This window comes from Carcharodon carcharias, chromosome 2 (genome assembly GCF_017639515.1).
Source record: "Carcharodon carcharias isolate sCarCar2 chromosome 2, sCarCar2.pri, whole genome shotgun sequence".
Lineage (NCBI taxonomy): Eukaryota > Metazoa > Chordata > Chondrichthyes > Lamniformes > Lamnidae > Carcharodon > Carcharodon carcharias.
The window spans coordinates 26,708,980-26,728,217 of NC_054468.1; the positions used below are offsets into that span (position 1 = coordinate 26,708,980).

At 44.0% G+C, this 19,238-nt stretch overlaps 1 protein-coding gene across 1 annotated transcript in view; it reads right to left on the reverse strand.

Moving 5' to 3' along the window:
- The window catches only part of dner (delta/notch-like EGF repeat containing), a 297,241-nt gene that overhangs the window by 8,410 nt on the left and 269,593 nt on the right, over positions 1-19,238 (reverse strand). Inside the window, exons 8-10 of the mRNA XM_041182998.1 lie at positions 13,077-13,301; positions 7,594-7,716; positions 5,920-6,033 (exon numbers count right to left, since the gene is read on the reverse strand). Of these exons, the coding sequence (XP_041038932.1) occupies positions 5,920-6,033; positions 7,594-7,716; positions 13,077-13,301 (462 nt within the window). The remainder of the gene's footprint in view (positions 1-5,919; positions 6,034-7,593; positions 7,717-13,076; positions 13,302-19,238) is intronic.

Sequence of the window (19,238 nt, forward strand, 5' to 3'; positions counted from 1 at the left end):
TCCTTCCCTAAGGCCAGAATTTTTAGCTCACCGGGCAGGTGGCGCCTAACTCGAACGAGCGTAAAATGATGGGCGATCATCGCTCACCCACGCGATATTTCAGTCGGCCGGCGCATGCGTGAGTCAGCAGCGTGTCCACCAACAATGAACCATTAAGGCCGTTAAAGTCCCAATTGAATTAAATTTTTCGCTGCCCATCCAACCTTACGGTTAGCTGGCGGGCGAAAAGGCCAAGCGGCCTTTGGATTTTTTAGGAAACCTCATCCACGAGTGGGATGAGGTTTCCAACAGCTATTAAAAATGAAATAAAATTTTAAACATTTCATTAATAACATGTCCCTGCTCATGTGACAGAGACACAGGAGGGGACATGTTTTTCAACAATTTCAAATTCTTTATTTTTATTTCTTAAAATCCTCCCTGAGGCAGCTCTGTGCCTCAGGGAGCTTTTCCTGCACGCACTCGCGCAAAGTTCCCTGTGCGCCCTCCTCTCCCCAACCCCGTCCCCCACACACAAGCAGCGCCGAGCTCTGCAGCACATGTTTCACGCTGGGCAGTCCTTAATCGGTCCGCCAGCATGAAATCGCAGTCAGGCCCCGATCCTGGGCAGTGTTCGGCTTTCCGACAGCCCCCACTGAGCCAGCCTGATGAGGGCAAAGTCCTGGCCTAAAGGATATTAGTAAAGCAGATGGGTATTTACACCAATCAATAGTGGTTTCGTGGTTATCATCAGACTTTTAATTCCAGATTTTTTTATTGAATTCAACTTCCACCATCTGCCTTGGTGGGATTCAAGTCCAGGTCCCCAGGACATTGCTAGTTCAGTGAGAATACCACTAGGCACTACACCACCACCTCCCCGCTATTCTTTGCGCTGGTTTAGCTGATTCTGAATAAATTGCTCTGAAGAAAATTAAGGGAACCTAGACAGAAACTAATTTAACTTCCAATTTCGTGATAACTTCTTAATCATCCCTATTACATCTGTTTAGGAAACCATTTTTGTAATATAAGTCAGACTTTTGGCGTCAGTACAACAACTGTGACTAAATGGGGTATATCTCCTGTCACTGCACTTGGCGTAAAAGGTCACCTGTATACAGCACAAAGTGGAAGTCTGGCAGGAGGATCATACATCACTCATGAAATCTGTCTGATTTCCTGTCTATTAATTTAAAGGGATGGAAAATCAGATGGGTCCTGCTATGGATGTGCAGTTGTTTTCTTTCATTCTCTCTCCTCTTTGCTTCTGTTTCTTCTCACTAGCCAGAATATTGCTGTTGGCGTGTGGGACTGGGTCCGTGTTGGGTGTCGCTGATGCACAAAATGGCGCAGGTGTGTGTCCTGTCATCATCGTGCGTCATTTAGATATTTCGCTTGGTGGGAGCGTGCCAAAGGTGGCTGCTGCCTGCCAAACTGTCAACGGCCTGTTGAGACCATTAAAAAGCCAGTTAAGCTTGTTAGCAAAGCGAAGAGTCCAAGCGGCCTTCATGTTTTGCAGGAAACCTCATCCAAAGGCAGGGTGAGGTTTCCTGAAGGTTTTATAAAATAATTAATAAAATTTTGCACCATTCACAAACATTTCCCAGCTCATGCGACATGCTTAAATAAATTTTTTCCTCCGTTATTAAAAAAATTTGCTATCAACTTAATCTCCCTGAGGCAGCTCCGTGCCTCAGGGAGATTGCTGCGCTCTTCCGCACGGATGCCCCGCCTCTCCCTCTTCTCCCCGCCCACACAGGTAGTGCTGCACTACCGGCCGTGCGTCACGCTGGGCAGCCCTTAATTGGCCCACGTAAAATGGCAGCGTGCAGCCAATCGCAGGCGGCGATCAGCTTCGCGTCCAGCTCCACCAGCTGCTGCCCAGTCCGCCCGACATATGCAGATCCCCTGTCTTACATTCAGTTTGGCCCTTACTCCCGTTTCCCTTTCTTCTATATACTCTTTTATATTTCCTCTTCCTTTACCTGTAAGGCTCTCTTGTCCCTCCTCTCATTGCCTCCTCTCTTATTCCCCCCCCCCACCGTCATTGTCACACAATTACAGGTAATGGCTCTTTACCACATAAACCTGAGCAATGTCTTCATTGCAGGTTATGCCATCGACCTGCTTTGCTGCGTGAGCTGCAGATTTGTGCCTGTGATCGTGGGTGCAGTTTCACTCCATGTTTGCTCCTTTGCTGAAATGTGGATTGGTTCAATGTCCTACAGCCTAGTGAGTGTGACAAGCCCCCAGTTAGGTATAGTGACTCAGTAGGATAAAATTATTCTTTAATGTAACAACTAGTGTTGGGTAAAAAGAAAAGGAAAATACATGTTTTATTGTGGCCAACTGCACCCTTTGTGTCATTCTACATTTCTCACATGGAGATTGAATGCATGACTTAGTACAAAACAAAGCATTTGATGCCAGTTCATCTTCAGTGTGAGAAATGGTGGTTTTGGAATAGATAACTTTTAAAATTTTGGGCAATCAATATGCTGGTACCACTCACTCATTCCTAGACTTGTGTAATATACCAGATGTATATTAAATGCCTCTCTAGTCTGTTCAAACACTGCTCCGCAACTCTTCCCTCAGAATACCTGCTTTCCTGGTAAACCACAACAGGTGAGACCATCATTTCAACACTGGATAAGCTTTGGGCAGTATTGGATGCTTACTCATTTGGAACTGAAATAAGATTGCCCAAGCCGACTTCACTCAGAACTGTTACAGTTTGCAGAGAGTAGCCGTGCATTTTGTGAGTTTACTGTATTGGAATACAAGGGATGAAGATGCTCTTTGCGGGTCATTTGGTCATAGCTATTGGGTGGTAAAATGCTTGCCTGTTGCAGACATTGAGAACAACGGAAAGGAAATCAGGTCAGTTCTCTCAAAGGCAGACAATCCACTTCCAGAGTTTACTGGTGTAGAAGCTGAAAATTACCGTCTTGTCATTTAGCATGTCTGGGATATATCTGACACAAGACAAGCCAACTTAAGTGTCAACTTCATTTACATAAACTAGAACAAGGGCAGGCTTTTCAGGTCGTTGGGCGGGCAAGGCCTGGGAGTGGACGGGAAATGGCCTCCTGCCTGCGATCAGCCCCCGACCACGATTTCACACTGACTGAGAAGCTCAGCGCTGCTGGGGTGGGGGTGGGAGGAGGGCGAGTGCAAAAGTCTGCGCATGTGCAGGGAAACGAGCACTGAAAGCTCCCTGAAGGTAGGGAGCTGCCTCACGGAGCTGAGGAATTGTAAAAACGAAAATAAAGGTTTTGAAAATGCGAAAAACATTATAGGGCTTACTCACATAATTTTTATTATGTTTATGCTCATGTCAAAACATTTTTATTTTTTTAAATTAACGTTGGAAGCCTCATCCCGCCCGTGGATGAGGTTTCCTAGAAAACCCAAAGGCTGCCTGGCCTATTCAACCACCCACCAACTGTAAGGTTGGAGGGGCAGCAAAAAAGAGCTTTTAATTAATTGATTAGGCTTCTTAATTGTTGGCAAGCGCACTGCCGACTTTCACACCTGCTCACCAACCGAAATATCGCTCAAGTGTGTGATGATGTCAGGACGCTCATCCGACATACTTGAACTTAAGAACATAAGAAATAGGAACAGGAGTTGTCCATTCAGCCCCTCGAGCTTGCTCCGTCATTCAATAAAATCATGGCTGATCTTGTGTTTTAATTTCCACATTCCATCTACCCCCAATTACCTTTGATTCTTTTCCCTAACAAGAATCTATCTACCTCTGCCTTAAAAATATTCAATGACCCTGCTTCCACCATCTTCTGATGCAGAGAGTTCCAAAGTCGCACAACCCTCAGAGAGAAAATATTTCTCCTCATCTCTGTCCTAAAAGGGTAACCCCTAATTTTAAAACAGTGCCCCCTAGTTGTGGACTCACCCACAAGAGGAAACACCCTTTCCACGTCCACCTTGTCAAGGCCATTCAGGATTTTGTATACTTGAATCAAATCACCCCTCACTCTTCTAAACTCCAGTGGAAACAAACACAGTCTGTCCAAGCTTTCATCATAAGACAACCATTCCAGGTATCAGTCTAGTTAACCTCCTTTGAACCGCCTCCAATGCAATTACATCCTTCCTTAAATAAAGAGACCAAAACTGCACACAGTATTAGAGGTGCAGTCTCACCAATGCCCTGTATAACTGAAGCATAACATCCTTATTTTTATGTTCAATCCCCCTCGTAATAAAGGATAGCATTCCATTAGCCTTCTTAATTACTTGCGGTACCTGCATACTAACTTTTTTGTGACTCATGTACTAGAACAACTAGATCCCTCCGCACCTCAGAATTATGCAGCCATTCTCCATTTAAGTAATACTCTGCTTTTTTGTTCTTCCTGCCAAAGTGAACAACTTCACATTTTCTCACATTAAACTCCAATTGCCAAATCTTTGTCCACTCACTTAACCTATCTTTATCTATCTGCAACCTCCTCATGTCCTCTTCACAACATACTTTCCTACCTATCCTTGTGTCATCTGCAAATTTAGCTAACATCTCTTGGCTCCCCTCATCTAACTCTTTGATGTAAATCGTAAAAAGTTGAAGCCCCAGTACAGCCCACTATGGGACTCCACTCATTACATCCTGCCAATCCGAAAAAGACCCATTTACGCATACTCTCTGCTTTCTGCCAGCCAGCCAATCTTCTATTCATGCTAATATGTTACCCCCTACACCATGTGCTTTTATTTTCCGTAATAACTTTTGATGTGGCATCTTATCAAATGCCTTCTGGAAATCCAAGTACAGTACGTCTACAGGCTCCCCTTTATCCACTGCGCATGTTACTCCTTCAAAAAATTTCAATAAATTGATTAAACATGATGTTTCTTTCACAAAACCCTGCTGACCCTTTCCAATTGCCTGGAGCTCCTCTAAGTGCCCAGCTATAACCTCCTTCATGATCAATTCTAACAACTTCCCCATGACAGACATCAAGCTAACTGGCCTATAGTTCCCTGTTTTCTGCCTCTCTCCTTTCTTGAACAGAGGGGTTATATTTGCTACTTTCCAGTCTGAAGGAACCTTTCCAGAATCTAGCGAATTTTGGAAAATTAACACCAGCACATTGACTACCTCATTAACCACCTCTTTTAAGACCCTAGGATGTAGTCCATCAGGACTTGGACTTGCCAGCCTGCAGCTCCATCAATTTGCTCAGCACTGTTTCCCCAGTGATTTCAATTTCACCAAGTCCCTCCCTTCCTTTCACCTGCTGATTTGCAGCTATAACTGGAATGTTTTTTATACGCTCTATAGTGAGCACAAAAGCACTATTTTACACATGCTATTTTACGTCCAATTGGGTCAGACACACGCCCACCTGCGGGACTAAAGTCCTGCCCCAAGTCTATTCACTAGTTGATTACCTGCACCATGTCTCAGGACAAAAAATAATTTTACTTTGATCTTTTTGTTACAATTTATCCCTTTATCTTCAGCTCATTTCCTCATTCTCTCCGTCTTCCTCTCACTTTTGCTTTGTCTTTCAGATTTTCAGGTTTCCTCTTTCGCTGTCATCTCTTAACTAGCCATTTGACTATGATTGCTTTTTTAAATCTCTCCCTCCTTCTGTAAGACACTTCTTCCTTCTCTTTCTTTTCTCTTCTATACTTCTATACCCACTCTGTGTGCCATGCAGAGCTGAGATAAGGTGTTCTATTCTACCTCATGCATGCTGTGCATCCAGTATATTTGATACTGAAACATTTACAATATACAGCACCATGCTATATGTTATCTTCTATTCAGCATGTGACATACAATTGAGAACAGCTGCTTAGCAAAGTTTAAGGCAGATTTAGGCTGAGAAGGTTCTTCACAAAACAATTAGAAGTCTAAATTCAAAGGTCTTAGAATTAGTTCCTTTACTGTTCTGTGCTACTTGCCTATAAAGCCAGGTACACAAAGACAGGTGGCATTCAGCTCCTTGCTGGTACAGGTGCCTCCATTCTGACAGCTGATCATGGCACAGGGATCCTTGTAGAGGTCGCAGTGTTTGCCTGGAAATAAATGAAGCAAAATTACAGAACAAATTATATTTATGTGTTGTCTTTTATGTAGTCAAATGTCCCAAGGTGCTTCATTGAAGTGTTATCAAACAAAGTTTGGTACTGAGCCACATAAGGAGATATTAGCTAACATAAGCTTGGTCAATGAGGTAAAATTTATGGGGTAACCTAGGATGAAAGGATAAAAGTGAAGTAGCGACTCAATGAGTTTTAAGGAGAGAATTCCAAGGTGAAGGCAAAGCTGCTATTTTGGTTATTTCTCCCTACCCACCTTCAGCATGTCTGCTGTCAGGCGATGTGTAGGTGAACTATGTCAGGTTTCTGCCCTTACTAAACATCACCTCCAATTTTTTGCATCGTCCCTCATAGCCTGACTGAGACTGTTTGCATGCGATTGGTCAGACAGAATTATTCCCACCTGCCACTCTACAGTGCTGCAGAGTGCAGTGCCAGTCCAATGTTGATTATCGGCTAACTGTTGGCATGCTGCCATTTTGATGCAAACAAAACGAGGTAGATTTAGCTTTTGACAAGGAGTGAATGCCTCTTGTATTTCAATGATTCAGGGGTAATCAGCAATGTGATAAAATGTCATTATTGTGAGTTATTGTGAACAGGGATGACTCAAGAACAATCAGCATCTCCCGTAGGATGCTCTGCCTTGATGACGATTCTGTACTTAAGGGTGGCAGAGGACAGGGTTGACATGGGAAGGGTAGCAGCTGCGACAGGCAGAGAACTTGACTGAGGCCTATGCACACGTTTCAGAAGGTAATAAAATTATTGTGATAAAGCAAGTAAATTAAGAGTCTCTAATATCAGAAATGGATGAAAGGTTTTTCAGGACAAAGTGTGAAATAATGAGTTTCAACTGCAGCTTGATTTCAGTTGCATATGTAACTCTAAATATTCAACCTCTCTCACTGTTCTCAATAAGTTTATCCACTGTTTAACTGAACCATTCAGCATAGAAGATAGATTCAGCGTACAAGATTCCAAATTTGATCCCTGGCCTCTACTGAGTTAACTCTAATTGGAGCACTATGATTGGCCTCAGAATGGGAAGTGATAATTGGCCAAGGTTCCAGGTCCTGATCTTGTTTGCATAACTATTCTCTTTTATTTATGCATTTCATTTTCTCTTTCCTTTTTGGTCCAGCTTGTAATGCATTTTCTGACTTCTGTGGATTCTCCTTCTCCCACTTTATATCTTGGCCGGGGATGTGGGGGAGGGAGGACAGGCAAATGAGTTGTTCTGAGATCTGTAACAAATGCTGTTCTACAACTCACTGCTGATGTGTAACAGTGGTCTGGAGGTTAACAACTCTCCCTCTAGTTCCACCTCCCTATGGGGACTTGCTTGGCCTCTTCATGATAGAACATTGTAACCAGGAAAATTGCTTCATGGGTACACATAGAAAGGTATATGCATTTAGAAAACTTACACTTCAAGTAGTCAAAGAGTTAAAGGTATATTCTTCTGCAGAACTAAAAAAATTTATTCAATGACCAAAAATATATGTCTCAAAGACACAGACTTCCATGACCTACCTTCATAATCTTGAGGGCACAGGCATTCATACCCATTTACCAAGTCTTTGCAGGTGCCTGAATTCTGACAAGGTACTGAAAGACATTCATTGTATTCTTCCTCACAATACAGACCATGGTAACCTGTGGAGAACAATGTCTTCATACTTCAATCGTTACATGCACTCATGGCAATGACTGCTTCAGACTACAGCTGAAGGTGAGCCTGAGGGCAAAAGACAGTAACTGATCTACATTAATAATTTATGAACGAAGTATACATAAACATGGCCTGAAGTATAACTATGGGCAGCTTTGTACTGTGGACTTGTACCATATAGGAACTGGATTGAGGTTCCCCAACCTAACAACAGCATCCAAGATAATGGTTGCCTAGATTACATACATAGGATATACAGCATAGAAACATCCCATTCAGTACAATCAGTTCACACTGGCATTTATGTTCCACTTGAGCCTGCTTTAAAATACTGCCCCAGTCTGACCTGCATCACTGTGATGGTGTGCAGCATTTTTTCAATAACTTTATGCACTGAGGAAAATATGCCTCTTGGAGAGCTTCACCTCTGCTCATAAATTCATGCTTGACCTTACTGGACAAGAATAGTTATATTTGATCTCAGGAGCTGGCAAGGCTGCATTTCTTGCTGCATATATTGTCCAACTCTGGTTGCTCCCTCTTCGAATTGCTTCTGCATTGAAGACAGTATTAAACGTTTTCATGCAAAAAGCCTCAACAAGCCCAATCCCAACATCAGCAAGCACTACACTTATCTCTGTGTACATTATTTATACAGCAGCACTTTACAAACAAGAGGAAATCCACCTCTGGGCAATGGCTCAATTTTTAGGAGAATTTGTGAAAATGAACAGATTTCCTTCCCAGGTTACACCAGGAGCTTTTCTCACAATGGGTTACACTATGTGGAAAATGCACCCCATGGCATCTTCTGCTCTGTGAATTTTGGTGGTGAGTTTTTGAGTGTCCATGCAAACTCTAGAAGAAAAAATGTGTAAGTAGAGAAAGATCCAATTGATATGAACAATTACCAAACCACCAGTGCTTTAATCTAGTCATTTTCTAGATGCAAATATAACATCTTCCTGGATGCTTTAACATGGAGGTAATGTCCCTCTGTCTTTGACTATCTCTGCTTCAAACCCTCTTACTGATAAACTTCTCAACTCCTAACAGAGAAACTGGGGCAAACTTGACTAGAACTGAATTAGTTGGATGTGCTGTCATGAGGTTCAGGAGGAGCTGATGCATCATTTACAGTCACCGATTCTGTCTCCTGAGCACTCCTTTAGATCCTCAGCAGTTGCAACTGAGCATTTTTTTCTCCATTGTTTTCATACACTTTCTAACCAGAGATTATTATACTATGGTTCCACCTGAATGTTACATAAATAATAAACAAAACTTATATCAGAAATATGACAAGAAAGTTTTTTTATGCAACTTTGACAGCTCTGTGTAAGTCAGGTTAACTTGGTTACCACTCAAGTTCTGTCGAAGGGTCATGAGGACTCGAAACGTCAACTCTTTTCTTCTCCGCCGATGCTGCCAGACCTGCTGAGTTTTTCCAGGTAATTCTGTTTTTTTTAGCTTGGTCAATAGATGGCAGTATTCCACTACATAACATTCATTTTTGGTGCAGAGAACAGAATATTCAAAAACTCTCAGCAGGTAAGACAGCATTAATGGAGAGAACAGAGAAGTTAACATTATGAATTGTCCCCATCCTTTATGTTAACTCATTTGCTGAGCTAGTGCCTAATACAAGCCACAGGCAGAACTTATTGCCCCAAATGCCCACAAGACATGTCTGTGATGACCTTTGTCATAATTTTCATAACTTCTGACATTGTTAATCACATTCAATACGTTGTTCTCCCCCCTGGACAAACTATAACCCTGACCATAACATTACAGTAGCTCACAGGTTAGTGTTACCAATATGAATACATAAGTTCTTAACAAATTCTGGGTTAATGCCTCGACTAAAATGGTGGGCAAAGGAATGGCATAGTAACCTGTCAAGCATCTGCTTGTCAATGTTTCCAACAGTAATGTCTCAGCCATTATCTCTACTTCACTTAATGGGCAACAGTAGAAGCAGCGGCACTGCTCCTTGTGAGTAGCTTTGTCCCGAATATTCACGTGTAGAAATTGTGAGAGATACTTTGTGAGAGATTCAGCACAATATAGGGCAGGATTTTTAGCCTCATATGGAGGTGAACATGGAGGTGGGTGGGCACGGAAAGTCACATGGCCAGTTGGCTTGCTAGCACCATCCTACCTCTGGCAGTTAGTCAATTGAGTTAGCTAATGGCCTATTAAGATCTACGGTTAAAGACTGATCAGACTTTTCCAATTGGCCAGCAGTCCCCTGAGGCGTCACAGGCTAGGTGGCCTCGCGCAGGAGACCGGGTGAGGCGAGCACTCCAGGCAGGCTTAGAGGCCCTCTCCATATCTGCCTGGCTACAGCTGCGGTTGCAGGCCACCGTGTGAAGCGGCTCCCCTTCCAAGATGGTGGCTTGGCTGTTACTGAGAGGCTGCGTTAATATAGAGGCACCTTCTCTCTCTTACCTGAGCGGTAGTCTTCATCTTCTTCCAGCAGGAGGGCCTCCTAATGGCCCTCCAACTTAGAGAGCCTGCCCACTCTACTTAGTGAGCAGTGAGCCTACCCTCTGGCCACTAAAAGGCCAATACGGGGAAATCACTGCTGGCTGACTGTTTCCCACACAGCACAAGGTTGTGACCCACATTTGACCCTGACATGGGGGTCCTGCCCCAGAAACCAAAATCCTGCCTATAGTTATAAAAACATAAAAACTGCGGATGCTGGAAATCCAAAACAGAAACAGAATTACCAGGAAAAACTCAGCAGGTCTGGCAGCATCGGCGGAGAAGAAAAGAGTTGACGTTTCGAGTCCTCATGACCCTTCGACAGAACTCTGTTATGTCGAAGGGTCATGAGGACTCGAAACGTCAACTCTTTTCTTCTCCGCCGATGCTGCCAGATATGCTGAGATTTTCCAGGTAATTCTGTTTTTATCCTGCCTATAGTGTCTTGACAAATGACATGTTCTGCACATTTCAGAAGAATCTTATACAGCTTTTACAAAAAAAAAAAATTTTTCCATGCAATACCTATGGTAAACATCATATGTTACATTTTTAAATACTTTTAGATTTATAGTTTATATGTTTCTCCTTATTTATGCCCATTAAAATGATTCCTCTCCCTTTTTTTAGATTTCCCTTGTGTCATGAGTCAATAGTTCTCTGCTAACCTGCTCCCAAATCTCTAGCTGTGATGTTCTTGAGCCAGCCAAAAGGATATATTCAATTCTGAGTGACCTGCCTAGTTACTTTGCCTCATTGTGCCTCACTCAGTAACAGGGTTGAGATTGTTAGCTTGCCAGTGATGAAATAAGAAGGTCCACAAAGAACCAATCCTTGTTATGGTGCTTGGACCACTCATAGGCTGCACTGTCAAGTCACACACAAGTATAATTTGGCACTACATTCTTCGACTCAAAGGGGATCATTTTGACTGCGCACAATATAGTGTAAAATGGGTCAAGTGAGATGGAATTGATGGAAATAAAAATGGGGAGAGATGTAAAACAAGCTGCCGATTTGCTATCACCTATTTTACATTATTGCACAAAATCAGAATTACCCCCATTCAGACACCACAGAGTGCAGAAAATAAAAAAGACCCATTGATGAAGGGGTATCCAGCCATTTGGCATTAGAATTAAGACACATTATTCAGGCAGGGCAAAGAGCTCTGTATAAACCAACAGAACCCTTGAATTGTATCACTGCCTTGGACCTTGCTTTGGATTGACTATGACTTGTTATGCAAATAAAAAAAATACAATGGACCTTGATAAGCCAAAGTTAGCTTTTCTTATTTATATCTATGGAAGTGGGTGGAATGAAACTGCAAGGACAGAGTCTTATTTTATTTAGGTTAGAGCTCCAGTTCTATTTCTATGACCCATTTAAACCAGAATTCTCCCTTAATGTAGATTCAGAGTAAGACCATGGCTTTTTTAAAATCCTTCTTAAGTTGTGGAGAGTTAAAGTGTTTTGAAGCAATGAGACTGTGAAAGTCAAGGGTGAGATTTAGAGATAGAATGTCAAATTGTTACTCCGGCATAAAACTGGCATTGTGTATCAGTTGCCTGTTATGAATTGTCTGATTGTCACAAATAAATGTAATGAGTTAGATAGATTTTTGATCAACAAGAGAGTCAAGGGTTATGGGGGGCAGACAGGAAGGTGGAGTTGAGGCCATATCAGATCATTCATGATCTTATTGAATGATGAAGCAGGCTCAAAGGGCTGAATAGCCTACTCCTGCTCCTAATTCCTACGTTCCTATGTATGTTCATAGGGCTAATGTGTACCACACCATGCTATTGAGCTGGAGAAAGGCCAAAGTGTCATAGTGCGTGAAGTACCATGAGGCTAAAGTAAAAAAACATACTATTAGGATGCATTGCCAGAATGATCAAGAATAAAGAAAAAATAGTAAACTGCCCTTGTTTAAGACTTTGGTTGGGCCTCATTTGGAATACTGCGCCAAGTTTGGGGGCTATTACATGGTGAGTGATTGGAGAAGTGTAAAGGGCCTAAGTTATTATAATAGGCTTAGACATGAGTTTTCCTTTACTCTACAAAAGCATAGACTTTGAGGAGCTTTGATTAGCTCTTTTAAAATAATTAATGGAATACACTCAAACCATGTGGATAGGCTTTTTGAGTTAGAGGACAAGGGACAAGTGTATAAATTATATAAGGATTGAATGAGGTTAAATGTCAGGACTTATTTCTTTCCACAGAGGATTCTCAACCCATGGAGTGAGTTGCGGCTCAAGAAGTGTGTGCAGATGTAATACAAATGTTCAAACGGGAGTGGGTGACTCTGGCTGACATCACAGAATTTAAAAGATAGGTGGTTATTGGGGGGGGATGTGTCTCCCACTCGTTGTGATCTCCTGGAACTTGCTTGATTGACTTTGAGGTTGGGGCAGAGGTTTTCAAGGTGATTTTCTCTCCCCAAATTGATCCCGATTCTTCTCCTCTGGTTTTTGCCTCTTCTGGGAGATTATATGGCTGCATAAATTGCTCTATACTACTGTAAGGCAGGCTTGATGGACCAACTGTCTTGTTGATATGTCTGAATGACTAACTCACCTGATTTTGTCCCTGATCATTACCTACTTCTATGACACTGCATATAGTGCTTAATACTTTATTTGTCACATCGCACTGCACCATCATTTCTAAAGTTGGCAGGCCATTTCAACCATTTTTGTCTCAGTATGCTGGAGTTCCATGGGACTATCTTAAAGCAAATATCCTTCAAACACATGGGTCACTTCTTTCCTCGAATGAAAATAATCACTGTACCACTGTGACATCCATATGGAAAAAGAGCAACATTGACAATTTATCATACCTGGGGCACAAAGGCATTTGTAACTGGTTCCAACGCTGCGGCAGATGCCATGGGAGCAGGGATTAAGGGCACAGAAGTCAATTAGCTGAGCACAGACTGGTCCAGTATAGGCTGGACTGCAGTTACAACTATATGATGCGCCATCTGCAAAGCAGGTCCCATTGTTCTGACAGGGTGACAAGGCACAAGGGTCTATCCTCTGCTCACATGCCAGCCCTGTAAAACCTGTAATTTAAATCAGAGACAAGTGTTTTATTGACACATCAAGAAAAAATGAACATGGCGACAGAATACTCACATTCTGACACTTAGGGACTTGAGAGATGCAATAGGGGTGAATTTTCTTGGGCTTTCACCCATTCCGTAACTTGAGCAGAAATCCCATTCACAGGGTTTCGGCTGAACTTCCTCTGAAGATATGAAGATGGAGAGGAAGAAGCCCCAAGAAACATCATCCCCCAATGACACTCTAGAACAGCCACTGACGACTGGTTAGATAACCTGTCTCAAACTATTGCACAAGAATGGATACTGTAATACTGTCAAGTTTAAAGGCTTTCAGGGCTTGGACGGTTATTGTGGTAGGTGAATTCTAAACTGTCATATGTTGTAAATGCATCTAAATAACTTGATGAAGGGAATTGTGATCCTAAAATCTTGTGTAGTTTAAACGTATGTTAGATCAGCAATCTGAATCACATCCTGGTATTGTCCTTCTTTATTTTATTTTTACAGTGGATGAATGTACAAATTAACACTATGGCTAGAAGAGCCAGAGAGACAGGATACTCAAAATTAAGTAGCTCACCTTCTAATCCATCAAAGCTGTTTTTTTAGCAAAGGACAGGGCCCTGTCTATGAATATATGTAGCTTCTAGCACACATAAATGAGTCATACTGTGAGCCCAGCTGATAATCTTAAACTGGTTGTCAGTTAATTCTTGAGAAGCATGCTACACTCTACACATATTCATAGAGAGGGCCCTGTTCTTTGCATACTGAAAGACCATGTCCAAGTATTGTGCTTTTTTAACCTAAATAAAAGCTTGGGGGACAGCCATTCCCTGGTTCATTCCCCATGGCAATGCCTTGACCAATCAGAGTGGACCTGCCTGGTTTGAATTTAAACAAAAGCTTGGCAGTTAACTGTTCCCTGCTGCATTCTCCATGGCAATGCCTCTACCAATCAGAGTCTATTGCCAATCAATCAGCACCCTCTTCTTATGCAGTATAAATTGTTGTTCTGCTTGAGATTTGGTATTCCTGAGAATCTAACCTGATGAGTTCAAGATGAAAAGCTTCAACAGCATGCCTCTTTTTTCAGCAATACTCAAGTTCTGTACTACCAAGCAATTATTAATAAATATAGCCTTGCCAGCATTGTTGACATCACAAGAACAAAAAATTCATGTGATTTTTCTATACACTTGTGGAATTTAATGTCCACCCCTGAGGCAAGCTTGGTGGTGGGGTGGCATTTAATCAGATGGGGTGGTGGCCCTGCCATCTTCCAGCCAGTGGCCCAATTAAGCCCATGGCAATTAAGGCCCACTTAAAGCCTCATCCTACTGCATTTTGAGGCTGAGGTTTGTGTGAAGCTTAATTTGGTAGTTGAATCATGTTACATAAAGTAAATGAATAGAAATGACTCATTGAAATCCTGGCTCACCCCTAAGGTATTAATGTAGCTGATTTATTCTAACAATTGTCCCAAATTCCATGGGCTGTGTTCCTGGCACTCGCTGGCACTTTGCCAACTGGTGCCTTTCAACACTGATCTCCACTGGAATTTGCTTCCTCATAGGCCTAACTCTAATTTTAAGATTATGCCCTCTTGTTCTGGAATCTTCCACCAAAGGAAATAGCTCCTCCAACTTACCTTCTTATCATTTTGAACATCTCAATTAGGTCGCTCCTCAACCTTCAGAACTAAGGGGAATGTAAACCAATTTTAAGCAAGCTTTTCTCATAATTTAACCCTTTAAGTCCTTGTATCATTCTGGTGAATCTGCCAAGACCAAAATATTTTTGTAGCTGTGCATTAGCTATTAGTGACTCCAGCACATGGGCATCTGAATCCATTTGTTACTCTGCAGTTTCTACGTTCTCCCCAATAAGAAAACATCCCAATCTGTCTTTCTCAGGTCCAATGTGGATAACCTCACTTTTCAGATAGCAGGAGCTAGTACTGGTTCTGCTGTTGCCATTTATAGTTCCTCTTGATCCATTTTTTGTTTTCCTTACTTGTCCCGCTACCACCTATTTTATCTTGCTCCAATATTCATTTTGTCATACAGGCAGTCCTCGGACTTACGACACAATTGGTTCTTGAAAACCGCAACTTAAGTTGAAACGTAATAACTCAGAACCGATTTTCCCATAAGAACAATGTTATAAATGGGGGATTGGTTCCTGAACCAAGGCCTGATACCCTAGTTTCACCAAAATAACCCAGAATTTTGTACTCAATCAATTAGAGACTACTAATATAGCGACATTAATGTGTTTATGTTGTTAATAGTAAATATATTGACATTAAAAAAAAACACATAACAAGCTAAAAATACATAATAAACTAAAAATGCATATAGAAATATAGTACAGTATTGTACTAATGGCATCAGAATAGCAACTGAGTGTCTTGAGTCAGGGAGATGGGCAGCACAGAACGTCAATGCACGCGTATGACCGTTTGAACTTGCTTGCTGAAGTGTGTCATAAAGTCGAAACCAATGTGGGAAAGTCAAAATAGGGAATCAATTCCTAAACGTTGTAAGTGCTGTTCATCGTAATCTGAATGTCGTAAAGTCGAGGATTGCCTGTAAAATCATTCCTACGTTCTACCCATTATAGACCTTCATTTGTTCTTTCCTCCCCTTCTTTCCCTGCCTCTGTACTTACTTCAAAACAGTTAAATCTCCATCTTCTTCCAGTTCTGACAAAAGGTAACCGAGCTGAAAGTTTAACTGTTTCTCTCTTCATAACTGCCTGGCCTGCAGAGTATTTCCAGAATTTTATGTTTTGATTTCAGATTTCGATCATCTGTAGTATTTGTCGTCTCTGGATAACACTTCCCCACGTTGAACTCATCAATAATTTTGCCCACTCACTTGAGTTTGTGTTGCTTTGTATCTTCTTGGCCTCATTCTGTGCCTTCTAACATTGACCTGAATTTTTCGCTCATCGGACACGAGCGATCAGCCGGCGTGGGAGTGGACGGAAAACAGGCCCCGCCCACACTCGGCCCCTGACCGCGATTTCACGCTGGCTGGCTGATTAAGATCTGTCTAGCGGGAAACAGATCTTCTGAATGGTTGGGAAGGGCCGACTGGGGGCGGGGGCCTGTCCAGTGGTGACCCTGCGGGTATTTTAAAACTGGCAAAGGTAGCTCCCTGAAGGCTGCCAGGGATGAATCTTTTCAGAGTTGGTCCAGCGACTGGAACAATGGCCTCGCCAGCGGCAGGAAACATCAGGCGGGAGGGCAGGTCGGGTAGGCACTCGACCCCCCTGTTTCTCGGACGAGTGCCTTGCGGTCCTCGTGGAGAAGGTCGGTGTCAAGCGGGACAATCTCATACCCAGGAAAGGCAGGAGGAGGACACTGCACCTGACCAAAAGAGCCTGGGAGGAGGTGGCAACCGAGGTCAGCAGCCACAATGTTATGTGGTGCACATGGGTGCAGTGCCACAAAAGGTCTAAAGATTTGCTGTGCTCAGCAACAGTGAGTACCATGTTGGCATGGATCAGTGTGGAGAAGTGTTAAGTGCTGATGGCCATCCCCTGTGGAGCTCAGGGGTGTTAGAGTCTGAGTGCCAACTGTCAATGACGGAGCTGGCCAAGGGGTCAAGCCCTGGCTGCTTGGCCTGAATGCCTTGCGGCTTGAGGGCCATGACTCAGGTGTGCCCTGCAAGGTGTTCCTCAGGTGGGGCTGGCCAGGCTGCAGTGGTGCTGCAAGCAGAGAGTGGACTAATCAATGCTCCTCAGTCCTTTCAGGAGAAGAAGAGCCATAACAACATAGAGAGGTCAAGGACAGATGGAGGCCCCCCCCAAACCTTCTAATCATGATGAGGTACGAAATGGACGCCTTGGAGCTGGAGAGCCACCACCCAGCTTGTTCAGTTGGTCGTGGAGAGGCAGGGATCTCTGACAAAGGTAAGGTTGCAGTGCACAGAGGTGAGAGTGGGATTGTGCAAACATTCTTGTGTAGTCTCATCATTAATGGGAGCCTCAAACCTGGAGTCCCCATTGATCACTGAAAGACGATGGCACCATGATGCAGATCTCTATTGTCTCACCAGGGCGCCTGGCATGCACAGTGACTTAAACTAATGACACGTCATTATTCTCCCTTAGGTTTGCCAGCAGGCACTCGAATGCAGGACCCCAAAGAGCCACCCCTGACGCCAGAGAACCACGGGGCTTTACATGCACCTGTGGCACATCCGCACTCTGAACCAGGCACCAGCACAGATACCAGCACCTTGGTGGGCATTAGATCGTTGGCTAGAATTTCAGTGCACAGCAGTGAGGGCATTTCAAACTCGCTTGAAGAGCAGTCGGAGGCAGAGAGTGCCCAGGGTGCTGACAGTCGGAAGACTGCTGGAGACCAGGACATTGCTGAGTCGAAGGCAGCTGATGAGTCTCTGGCGTTGTCCATTAGGCAGCAGATGCTGGATGTCCAGCGAGATGTGAGGGAGGATCTGGCGGAGATCCATGAGGGTATGCGTGTCACGGGTGCCATGATGGAGGAGTCCATGCAGAACATGAGCACTACGTTGACCCCCTTGGCTGAGTGCACTGCCTCCTCCATTGAGAGAGTAGCGACTCTCATGGATAGGCAGCTCCAGGGACAGAATCAGGGGTTCCTGGGGTCGTGCTCAGACCTGCAAGCCCTCACACAGGTAATGACCTCAGATGGTCAGTGCCAGTATGGGAGATGCATGAGGCACCCAGTATCCCAGCTTGGTGCCTGTCCATAAATGGCGAGCAAGGAGGTCCAGAGCAACCTAATGTTGGTGCACGAGCTGTCTGTCGTCTCTGCGGGCTCCTCTCAGGGCACACTGGATGATGGCAGCAGCTCCTCCGCCCCTCTGCCAGTGACCGTGGCATCTGATGGTCATCACGGGATATATCCTCTGCAGCCTGTGGAGCTGCATCAAGATCCCCTTCCTCCAGTGGGACCCTCCTTGCCAGTGCCAGATTGTGGAGAGGGCAGCACGTAACTACTATCAGCGACACCCACTCTGGAGGGTATTGTAGTGCTCCCCCTGAACTGTCCAGGCATTGGAAGCACATCTTCAGAAGACCTCTCTATCACCGCCCTTATGGAGGCATACTGTAACCCTGCTCTGATCTAGGGTGGTGGAGAGGTGTCATAAGCTACTTATTCAACGGAAAGCCCTTGTAACCCAGCAGCCATCCATCCAGTTGGACTGGAGCAGTGAAGATCCTTGGCACCTGGGAGTGTCTGAGGATATAAGTGTCATGTGAGCTGCCATGGTAACTTACACAGACTTGCAGATTCTGCATCTCGTGGTCACAAACTATCTGGGTGTTCATCGAGTAGAATCCCTTCCTGTTGACGAAGGCACCCGGCTAACCCGTTGGTGCCTTGATGGCCACATGTGAGCAGATGATTGCACCCAGGATGTGGGGGAACCCAGCAATCGCTGCAAACCCTCTGGCTCACTCTGCCTGTCTGGCCTCATCCATAAGGAAATTAATAAATATCATTAACAGCCTGAACAGAGTAATCAATCCCCAGCTTGACGCAACTGTGGACAGCTGATTGGGAGACCCCAAAAAGATCTCTCACTGAACTCTGGAAAGCGCCGGAGGCATAGAAGTTGAGGGCCACTGTGACCTTCAGAGCCACTGGCATGGGGTGTCCATCCACACAGATGGAGGTGATCTCAGGCCCAGTCATCTGAGAAATGGAGGTCACAGTGTCCCTGGAGAGGCGGATCCTCCTTCAGCATTGCACCTCAGACATATTGAGGTAGCTACATCGCTGACTGTAAACCCTGGCAGCAGGATAGTGGCGTCTTCTGTGGCCCCTTCTGCCTTGGACTTCCTGCTGACCCTGCGCCCCTTGTGCCTGCGCCTCTCCTCCCACAGGTGACTCCCCTGGAAGCTGCACTGGGACACCTGGCCTCCTTCCTTCTG